Source organism: Lineus longissimus, chromosome 14 (genome assembly GCF_910592395.1).
Source record: "Lineus longissimus chromosome 14, tnLinLong1.2, whole genome shotgun sequence".
In the NCBI taxonomy this organism is placed as follows: Eukaryota; Metazoa; Nemertea; class Pilidiophora; order Heteronemertea; family Lineidae; genus Lineus; species Lineus longissimus.
The window spans coordinates 5131402-5143118 of record NC_088321.1 but is presented as its reverse complement, the minus strand read 5'-3'; the positions used below and the strand labels follow the sequence as shown (position 1 = coordinate 5143118).

Genomic DNA, 11717 nt, shown 5'->3' with positions numbered 1-11717 from the left:
AGCAGTCAATGAAGTTGTGCTGGTACCCCATTAACGTCATGCTTCAAATTTGAAGAAATTAATATTACCTTCATTAAGTACGTAATTTACACCAGGCCTTTGTTGAAAATGTAGATCTCGAAGTCTAACTGTATTAATGAAAGAAAACATCAATGTGACAATATGGTCTACTATTTATGAGGGGGAGAACGGGTATTTTCGGGACACTGGGATGGGCCGAAAATAACTGTCGGGATTCGGGATAGACACCCTTATTTTAGCGGGATTCGAGACAAGCCGTGTTTTGCGTCACGATTCAGCTAAAATTGCATATTGGGAAACGGGATAAGCCTTTTTTCCTAACGGGACGTCGAGACAGTTACCCCCCCCCCTTCCCCGTTCCCACCCTCATGACATGTAGCATTGATTGATTGTATTGTAGGCCTATTGTTACTCACAATCTATTTTTTTGTAATTGATACTGGTAGTATCAATGTGAAATATGCCACACGTTGAGCACATGGCTGAGCCAATCCATCGCCTATACACTACTTTACAAAAATCGACACCTACTGAAACTTTCACTAATTATTCTCGGAAATGTACTTTATCGTTACATCAATAAATGCACATTCGAATTTCAAAACTACCACTTATTTTTGCCGTGAAACTGACCTGAGTTATCGAAACACCGTCACTACGAAAAGAGGAAGAAGCAGGTCCGCATTTATCGAAATATTGCTAAATATAATTGTCAAAATGTCGACCAAATTACCAATTAAATCACAATAAACTTATCAAATGTTCACTCATGCCTTTGGGTGAAAAAATACTGATTTTTCAATCATTCTCAATTTTACAAATCACCAATCACAAAAAGAAATAATGATGCAATTACCCAAAATAGATGAGATTTGACCACTGGTATAATTCCGCCATCTTGGATATCGGCATCGTCACCACCACTTCAAATTCTAAAGTCTTATTCAGGCCTAATGTGTCACCTGCTGTGGTAAAATGGCTTGTTTTATCAATAAATAACAAAATATTATCTTTGTAAATAAAATCGGAGATCTTCTGGTGTGTTTTTATGTGAATTTATTACGAACTATCAATGCAGCGCAGGGCAGCCATCGTGTTCTCAGGCGTAGTGGCGATGCGATAGCCATCCGCGGCACTGCTTTTCAAGATGGTGGCAATTGCCCAGTGCTAGAGGCGTTGTAAGGAAAATTGAGAACAGGCCCCTAATGAATGAACTCTCAACGATATCGATATATTTTCGTAATTCCAGCACAACTGTTCAACAATGAACGTCCACCGACAATCCCACTTAACGAATATTAATATCAATTCATATCATGTATCTTAAAACGCTTTTATTTCATTTTAAAAAGAGTTATCGAGTGAACGATGACCTCCTACCGTACCCTCGAAATAAACAGCCAAAATGACCACAAAAACACCTTTTTAGAAAAAAACAGCGATTTTTACGAAATAAATGTCATCAGAGACGAAACTAGACACTAATTTAGCTGGGTGTGCACAGTAATCGTACCTGAAGTGATCGATTTCAAGGAGAAACTACACTGAAAACAACTTTTCAGGAACAGAAATAAGATCACATTGTGAATAATATTTTTTCAGGCGCTTCCACTGGTAGGGCTCGTTTCCCTTTAAAACAGCGATCATCACAAATGGATGGTCACTGTTCATGGCTTACCCGATGGACTGCAAATACCACGCTCTATGGGGAGCATGGGGAAGGCAAAGATGGCAGAACTCCTGGCAGTGATTCCGAATTTAAAAATTGTATTAAACATGTAAGTTCAATTTTCCAAAGTCATGTCAGTTTTGAGGAACTTTCTCCAGGCGTGGTTGTATGCGAGACCATGCTGGATCCTTGCGTTTTAATTACCAACAAGAGGCCCAAGGGCCTGGCGCTCAGCTGAGTAAGCAGATACAATTCATAGTTTAGCAGTTTTACCGGCGGGCAGAAAATGCCTGCTGCATACCGTCTGCAGACTGGGGTTTTTCTCATGAGTCAATAGAATCTAAGGTCTGGAATTAGGGGACCATATCAGCAGTTGCTTTCAGCCAACTTCTGTATTAAAATTAAAATCTGGAATTAGGGGACCATCTCAACAGTTGCCATGTGATTTTCACACCAAAAAATAAGAGGCCATTTCAGGTATATGCCAAACGGTAGAACAAAGATTATCTAGGCCGTTGTGCAAACAGGCTTTGCGATAAACCACGAGTTGGGGTGTAGGCCTAAATTCCTTTAACTGTGAACCAAGTGCATCCACTGGCACGCTACATGTATGTGTGACTCGCACGGATTTAGCACGTAGGGCCTACATGATGCTAATCAGCTAGGATGTATCTTGTGACCAGGACTGTAGTAATAAACATTTGCCTGAAAACATTTTTTATTTGGCCTAACAACACCTGTTTAGAATGTCAAAGAGGCCGGTATTTTCACTTAACAATAGGCGTTTTTACACGGTGCGGGTTCAAGCCGGATCGAGACTAGTTCAGGTACCAGCCGGTTTATTTTCCCTCGTGTAAAAGCGAACCTACCGTCCAGAACCCTCCTGGTCCGAGGCGGGTTCTGATCGCCGGTCTCGGGTCGGTGCAGGCCGGTGTAGGCCGGTGGAGGAGGGTTTATTTATGCGTGTAAAAGCGAACCGGCTCCGAGCCGGTTTGCGCACGGTACTCGCGTGACGTCATTCGCGGGAATAGCTACCGTGTTCCTGGCATGAAATTTTCCGCGGAAAGAAACTGCTGTGAAATCTTCAATTTATCGAGCGCAAGAGCTTTCTTTCCATACAAATGCTGTGTACCAAAGCAAAAACTCTGCATCTCACCGGCGCCATCGTAAACCATTTTGCATTATTTGTTGTTGTGATATTTTCGTAGCTCCACCGCCAGCAGGATTGATCAGCGCCACCAATTGACGATGTTAGTGACGAACCGGCCTGGAGCCGGATCGAGGCCAGATCGTCGAACCGTCCCCGTGTAAAAGCGAAATGAACCGTCCTGAACCGAACACGCCTCGTGACGGTTCAGGAGGGTTGTCTTGAACCAGCACCGTGTAAAAAGGCCTATCAAGAGACAGAGGAGAACTGTCAAGGTGGGTGTTTGATATACAATGGTTTTCTGTTCCCACTTGGTTTCTTCATTCTGTTATCTTTAATTATATTTACTCATGTCATTCAGCACTTTTTATCATGAAATGCTGCCTTTGAAACGAACACAACCGTGCCGGCCAATCAACCAGGCGCAGGAGGCATATGGGCGGTTATTACCGCAAAAAAAGACAAACCAAAGCAAAGACACTTGTGTAGCATATCAAGGACACGTAGATTGATACTCCAATGTGTGCCACATCAAAGACATCTGGACCATGCACCACATCAAAGATAACGATGCGAAGTCAACAGGCGGCGCCACCGTCTTGGGAAAAGTAAAAACGATTTCGACAACTATAGGTTTTTGTTGATATAAGCGACTATGTTTATTTTTATAATCATTTTTTTTCTCGCAGTGAAATTTTTATTAATTGATTCAACTTCAATAAGTTAAATGAGAAGAAAAATAAATATCTCGACTTGAAAAAAAATTTAATTTCAAATTTTTTTTCTTGACTTAAAAAAAATATCTTGACTAGAAAAAAATCATTTCGACTAGAAAAAAAATCATTTCGACTTTTTGAAGCAAACGGCTTGCCATAGGAGAGAGGTGGCAAATAACAACATACGGCCGCCAGCAATCTACAGTGGCGCCGCCTGTTGACTTCGCATCGTTATCTTTGATGTGGTGTATGGTCCAGATGTCTTTGATGTGGCACACATAGGAGTATCAATCTACGTGTCCTTGATATGCTACACAAGTGTCTTTGCTTTGGTTTGTCTTTATTTGCGGTAATAACCGCCCATACAGGCACAACAGGCCGATACAATATACATGTTCTGTATTAAGTACGTCATCTGTCATGCACACCCAAAAAAAATCTTCCTGCAAGATGATTCACAGGTAATTCAAATATAAGAAAACAAACTTTAAAAAAAGTTGGCGCAAAGCAACTACTGATATGGTCCCCTAATTCCAAACCTTAGATTCTATTGACTCATGAGAAAACCCCCAGTCTGCAGACGGTATGCAGCATGAATTTTCTGCCCGCCGGCAGTTTTACTGATACTTTTAGATAGATTTGGCAAGGACTATATAGTTACAATAACCATGGATGCTTCAATTTGTCAACTGTGAAAGATGTAAGTGACATCACATGAAGTAATGCAGTGCGAGTGCGACATTTCCAATAGAGCCAGGATCGGTAGTTGATAAAGTATGGAATTAGTGAAACCTTGGAAACACTGATAAACCTTGGAATATTCAATGTAAACCATGGAATCACTGTGCAAATAGCGCGGGAAATCGGGTGCGTTCCTTCCACGATTTATACCCTCCCAACTGACAGTCTCGTCCCAGCTGACTTTATTGATAGCAATTTGCCAGTTAGTTCAGAAGCAAACATTTTTAATGTGGAGGATGACGTCATCAGTTGGCAATGCGCTGTGGTCGTTAAAATATTTTATTTCTCTTCAATGGAAGCAAAAATTAGTTTTTATGATTGTTTTGTATTCCATAGACGATAAAGTATTATGCTCGGTACTAGATGCACGAGATCATAGGACAAACACACACGTGAATAAAAAAACCGCTTAGAACTGGTGACGTCACAAAGATCTCTGCATCCCTCGATGTGTACTGGAAGATGTAAGAAATCGCTCACGGCGAAGGAAATTTTCATCCGCAAACTTCGGTAATAAACATATCATGTAGGAGCCAGTTTTCGCGGGTCTTATCACTAAGTGTAGATTTACTAGCTTCCAGCGATTCCATACACGCAAAAGCTTATTTATTACGAAATTTGAGATCAATAACGAAATATCTGGGGTGCTGCGTGGATGTTTTAAGCGTGAATTAATCTTGAAATCGCTCACTGAAAGATCGATGCAGACCAAAACAAATCCGAAGCGGCTCCCCCATTTTCGCGGGGTATTGCGCATGCGCGACTGATTGTTGTGTTTCTGTGTCGTGTGCATGATCCTAGGTATTGACCCAGTGTTTTGAACGTAATTAGAGAATTGCTTGCCTGTTTAGGACGCATTTTGGGCGCTTTCTTTGCGGAACGAAATGAAAATCAAAAATCAGAAAATTTCTTCTCAGGAAACGAAGTGACGCGCGAGAAAACGGGAAAAAACGGGTTTTCGCGAAATTGGGGATGACTCGAAATTGGGGAGCAGCACCATACATGACTAGGCTTCTTTTATTCATCGTTTGTTATAAAATATCAGTCAATCATAGACAATTAGGCCTAGACATAGTCGTCAACTTTATCCATGCATAATGCATGACAGGCCCCCAATTTTCTCTGTATCACCCTGTATGAACAGACCGATCCGTAGTTCAAATAGGCCCCGCGTGGTGGTGGCGTATTTATAAGCGGAGCGCTATTGGTTCATATTATGGGTGTGTGGTGGGCGTGTCTTCCCATATTTGGGAGATCAGTACTGTACACTGGAGGCGAGGTACAACTGGGTTGTTCTAAAATACAGACTATTGAATCGGATATGCGACAGATTTCTAAATTACCATAAAATTCCGATCTGATCATGTAAGAATAAGCTCCAAATGTTGATTCGTAACCACGTTAGGTTCGAATGGCATTATTTCATGTTTTTATGCATTTTTAGGACTGATTCCAAGGTTTATCACTGGTTCCAAGGTTTCACTGATTCCAAGCTTTATCAACTACCGCCAGGATCTATGTCACAGTGACACACGGACAGGTTTGGTTTTGCTTCTGGTATCAAAATTGATGTCCTCATACTAGTATGTCCTGAAAAGGTATTTGGACACTTACATGATCATTGTACCGTTGAGCTTGGGACTGGTGCAATACCAACTTGAAATGGGGGGGAGGGGGGGGGGGGGGGTAGTGGATTTAGCAAAGTGTTTGGGATGCCCTGTATGTGAAGAAGTAAGATAAAGAGGCGCTTAAGAAAATTACTTTATTGGTAAAAGATTGACCTGACCTGTAGGTGATTGGAATTTAACAAAGGTTGATTGCAATCATGGAGTAAATTATATAAGAATCACTGATTTGGCAAAGATTATTACAAGACGTCAAAGTGATTGTACAGTGTTGGCTGTAGCACCTGGTGACTCCAGGAGGAACATGTGAGACAGCTGGCGTGTTGCCAAATCTGGACCTACTTTCCGTCAATGCTGAATACGTCGATGAGAGCTCTCGAACTATCATTCCATGCAAAAAATGGCAATGACAACACCATTAATAACTTCAAATTATTTTCCGGTTATGATAACACAACACGCATCTTCATGATCATGATCTTTCTCAAACTAACTGAATGACCTAATCGCCTTGGACGCACAACCACATATCAATCCGCCCCGACGATCGACACATCCATTCGATTCGATAACACTCGATACAGTTTGATAAATAAACAAAGCTTTCGTGCTTTCAGCTGTCAACATCAATGGCTATAATGTACTCCTGCAGAATAGTAGAACTAATAGAACTAATTTCCGAAGTTTCCAATAGTTTGAACACAAATCAGAACATCACCCATCAGCTGGACTCAGATCTGCATAAATTACGATAAATAATGAGGTAGTCGCTTCAATTTCGCAAAGAAAGTTGACTCCATTCGAAGGTTGTTTTGACCAAATTCCGTTGAACTCATCGTTATGAGGGCATTTAAACACATTCTCGTTGATCTTTTCTATAAACGTGTGAAGTTTCGTACCAAAATACATTTCCGTAAAGGCTTAAATAAGAAAATTTGTCACTTACAAAATCATCGCTCCGGTAGAAATAAAAAGGTCACCGCCATTTTCTTGATGATAGTACTCCAGGTAACCACGACCGCGCAGTGGAGGGTCGAGCCGCCTCGTCAATTTACCCCAGACGAGCCGTTCATACAGTGAATGCACTGGCAATACCAGCAGTCGGGTATTCCCTGGTTCGAGGTTTTCATGTCAGTTCGCGGCGGGAAATTTAAAGCGGAATCATCCCGGTGTAATGTTTTTGAGTGTTTCTGTTTTCGAGTGTTTCCCCTCATTGTTTGGGAACGCTCAAAAATAGATTGACAAGTTTTTCTGTGTATCCCCCCTATTGAAAAGTCGTGTGCTCTCTAGCTGCCTATTGTTTGGAAACACTCTACAACCACAGATGTTACACTGGGTCAAACAGCAGTTTTGCTCACTACCGCCAACTGGTGATATAAATTGACTCTAATCTATTTTATGTCAAAACTTCTGTATCATGAAGACTTTTTCAACTTTATTTCAAGCTTTTATCTGCTGGAATAAAGCGTCAAATCATTGTTTTTTCATTTACGCATTTTGCCCCCTGGGGAGCTGAATTTGAGTCGAATTGCGCAAATTTTTTTCCGTAACCAACATTTTCTGCGGTTTTTATAAGCAAGACTAGATTTGAAGTGCCTCGGTTGTATTATTACAAAATGCCCAACTTTGTCTACAGATGGCTAGATGGAAGGATGGAAGGACGGACACCAATCGAATAGCTATTTGACTAGCCCCGCTGACTTTGTCAGCTGAGCTAAAAACTAAGCAACCGATGTACCTCCTTTTGTGCTTCTACACGCACTCTTGATCTGTTGGTTTTGCTATTCAGTTTTTAATTTTTGATTTTTACAGTGCATCAAGCACCCTACCTGAACAACCACATTATGCTGCTGAAGAAATGTCATCCGACACCTCTAGGTGAGGGTCCCTGTTATCTACATTTGCTAGAAGTAGAAGCATTATCAAATTGACCTGATCTTCAATGGTGACAGATACTTTGGTCTTTGTGATAAATAACACAAATGTCATTAAATGGGCAATGTCCACCTTATTGCGGTGCCCTTTGTTAAATTCGAGGCCAGTAAACATGTATTTACTACAAAAACTGAGAAAATGGGCACCAATATTTGCCTAAAAAACTCAATGATTTTAAGCTGGTATCATGCGACATTGACATCTTTGCTTATTAGCCTCTTCGTCATTAAGGGTTGAATTACTTGGTTCGTGCATTTATGTAAAACAATGACACTGTGTTACATTTGCAGTATGCCACAGGTATTGGTGATGGATGATGAAGACACCCTCAGCTTAGATGAAGAAGGATCTCTACCATTGACCAACACCAGTGAAGTTCAACCCAGTGGCAGTGCTACAGGTAAGCATTTATATCAAGGTGTTATTTGAAAACGTTAGGTTTTGTAGTGCAATGGTCACCACTCCGCCGTCCCAGTAACGTCAGAGCATTGCTTACAATTATTGTTGGATGTATTCCTCAATCGTTGCGGTGCAATTAATTCTTTCTTAACTATTTTTATCCAGTCATGCTCAATTACCTTGCGGGAGGTGGGCTTGGAGTTGCTCCAGTTTTACCCTTGCCTATGCCACGACCAGCAGTATTTTCAAAGAAATCTTCCATTCGAGTAAGTATATTATCTGTACCTTTACAACATATTATCACCAAGAGCAATTTTGAAAAAAGATCCATTGGTCTCATACTGTAACATATTTTCATTTTTTGTCTGATTACCTGTGACAATATGACCTACCCTGTGTGTCATTTCCTCATTCATTCATACATGTACATGTGCACTTTTGTGTTTTCGCATAATCTGGAAGTAGAAGAATTAACTATGGCCTGTTCTGTTTTTCTTGCACTGTTTTTTAATAACCTTCATCTAGAAAAAGACACAATTCATCTTCATAATCTGTTCAATGCAATCAGAGTCTTGGTGAACCATTGAAATTGTACTTTGGGCAATTCACAAAATGCAGCATACTTCGAAGATACTTTTGTTTACATACTGATATACCGATCATTTTACAATGTCTTTCAGGATAACAAGGGCAGTGCGTTCAAGAAGTCGGTGAACCCAAGTAAGTACAATGTGCTGTGTGGAAAAATATTAACATTGTTTCCTTTATTTGTTTTCATCAAGCGAGATGCCGCAGAAAACTACAACACTGCCCCTTCTAAACTTGTCAGTTGTTATATTTCTGTCTGGAACCAGGTGATGGAAATCTTATACCAATAGTTATCACTTTTCAGGGTATTCCTGTAACTGCTGAAGCTACTGCTCTCCATTTAGGAAACTTAATTGGACTGAGGGTAAATATTCAAGACATACATAAAACAGTATCAGATTTCAATAGGCGGGTAAATGTCCGCATATCAAAGTTTTATTTTTGCAATTTTGAAACAAAAATCAAACTTTTTTACTCATATTGCATGTCACTCTATGGTACAGTCCTGTGGGATTTAAATACTAAAGTAGTAAGCGAATTATATACAGCATGGAGAAAAGCGGTGCCGAAAATTATGTAGACTTCACCCTCGGACTCATTGTGCCCTTTTGCCACTAATATGAGATACCTCTTCAATAAAAACATTGTTACAAAACAACTGTTATCGTAAGGCTGTAAACAATTCCAATTTCTATGTTAATCTTGCGAGTACGCTTTCTTTGAATGGCAGTGGCTCCAATGTATCAAATACACTCTCACACTTGGCTAGTGAGTTAGATATACCCAGGAACCACGTTCCTCTAACTTTCAAGGTACCTTTAAAGGAGGAGTTTTATAGACTGCAGCAAACTGCTGCTGTTATCAGATATTTTTTAATGTATAGACACACTTTTGAGGATAGATATCGATAATATGAATGTAATTCTTGGGGTACTCTGTACTGGGTAGCCCTGTTTAAATGTCTATGCCTTATATGTAGGGATTGGGAGGGTCTTTCATTTCTTTGTCATCACTTTTTGTACTTTTGTTGCACTTGCACTTTTGCACATTTGTAGTGTAATTTAATTTACATGAATAAATATGATTATATATATTAACTGGTGAGAGACATCTATTAGTTTAGGTACAGTGGTACCATGATTGGTACTGGCTGACAGTTATTTTCATGATAAAGGCAACTTTTGAATAGCACTTTTACCATGTGAAGTAACCATTATTGGGCTCATCATTATTTTTCTCATCTTTAGGAGTCAGCTGGGAGGAGGAATTGGGAGTTCGGATGAAGAACACAAAATCCAGGGTTGGCATGAGAAAGAAGAAGTCAGCGAAACTGGTAGGTGCAGAAGTATTTTCTAAATTATCCTTATTCATGTTTAAAACATTGATTTGATCATTGTTTTTAAATCTCTTCATTAAATAGTTACATTATATTGATCGCAATTTGTTGCTCTTCTTTCTAACCTCACTACAAACATTGAAACATTTTATTCAAACCATTTCTATTCACTCTTCTAGGATGCGGATGAGCAATTAAGCGAAGATGTAGCCAAACTTACAGCTTCGAACTCAAGGTACATTTTAGGATTCTTATTCCTAGAGTCCAACCAATGGTAGATTATTCCATGCATCCAATCTTAATCCAGTATGCACGAAGTGTTTGTGAAATGGTTTAAATCACATATTTGGCCTAAAAAATTATCCCTTTTTTGCAATAATAAGCATCAAAAGTCATTTTACCAGTACAATATATGACAAAGAATTATGAATTCCTTCAATGAAATAGTGATATACAGGCAGCTTCAATATTGTAGCAAAAACATATTGTTGTGGTTGCTGCAAGAAAGGTCTTAGGGGATTTGGCAAATACAGCAGAACTCATCATTAAATGTCAATGAATGCAATTTTTGTTCTGGTATCTCTTAACAACTTTTTCCAAACATATTTCAGGTATAGTCAAGAAGATCTCCAAGCACCGAAAAAATAAGGGTGTTCTCGAATATCGAGTGAAGTGGGTTGGCTACGACGGTCCACAAGATGATACATGGGAACCACTCCGCCACCTCACGAGTGAACACTCACAAGCCATGCTGAGAGATTATCGGACTTCTTCAAGTGCCAAATAAGCCAGTATACATGCAGACATAATGAGTTGTTTAATTATGCGACAATGTTACTGCACAAAATCGCCTTTCAAAATCATTTGTGACATGTACATGTAATGTTGTTTTCTGTAAATAAAGCAAGATTTATTTTTCAATGATTTCTTCGTGATATTTTTGTCATGGTCTCTGTCAACATTGATTACAGTTTTATGTATGCATTGCTGTACTTGAGGCAACTGTCAGTGGAGAAAAGAGCTTGTAGTGCACAACTTCGAAATAGTTGGCTCAACAGTTCACGGGAGAACATCAGAACATATGAAATAATTTCCTTGTCAGGAAAAGGATACCTGTGTGTACATTTAAGGTCTGTTTAGACTCCTGGTGCAATGTAAGAACCAAAATCAAACAGTGCTGAATACTGTCTGCCACTGTCTACAGTCAATGTTTGTGATTGGTTTAGGGCTCTTCATATTCAAAGCAACTCGGACTTCACTACATTTTAACAGCTTTTTTGCTCATTGCTGTCAAAATATTTCACATGAGCAGGTGCCAATGTGAAAGTGTCAGTTGAGGGTGTTTCCACTAAAATCCACTTGTGTAGACGCATCACTTGTGCACATCTAGGCTTTTCTCCTACAGACACACCCTCCTCTGTAAAATTTTCCACAAGCTGACTGGAGACAAAATTTAGTGTAATTTCCCAAATAATTGGTACAATGTATCGGAAGTAGAAGACTTCTTCCAAAGCCAGACAGACTGTGGACTAGTCTCAAC

General features: G+C 39.8%; 1 protein-coding gene and 1 long non-coding RNA gene across 2 annotated transcripts in view; one reads left to right on the top strand and one right to left on the bottom strand.

The window, feature by feature from the left end:
* LOC135498832 (uncharacterized) overlaps window positions 1-106 on the bottom strand; it is a 399598-nt gene extending 399492 nt beyond the window's left edge. The window contains exon 1 of the long non-coding RNA XR_010449150.1: window positions 69-106. This is a non-coding gene — a long non-coding RNA (uncharacterized LOC135498832). The remainder of the gene's footprint in view (window positions 1-68) is intronic.
* A 1523-nt stretch (window positions 107-1629) lies between these two features.
* LOC135499038 (uncharacterized) lies at window positions 1630-11080 on the top strand. The gene is made up of 8 exons (XM_064789669.1): window positions 1630-1799; window positions 7732-7797; window positions 8145-8254; window positions 8419-8519; window positions 8934-8973; window positions 10089-10174; window positions 10357-10412; window positions 10789-11080. Exons 1-8 carry the CDS (start codon window positions 1678-1680, stop codon window positions 10823-10825), a joined length of 618 nt encoding a protein of 205 aa, XP_064645739.1. The 5' UTR covers window positions 1630-1677; the 3' UTR covers window positions 10826-11080.
* The last annotated feature ends 637 nt before the right edge of the window (window positions 11081-11717 follow it).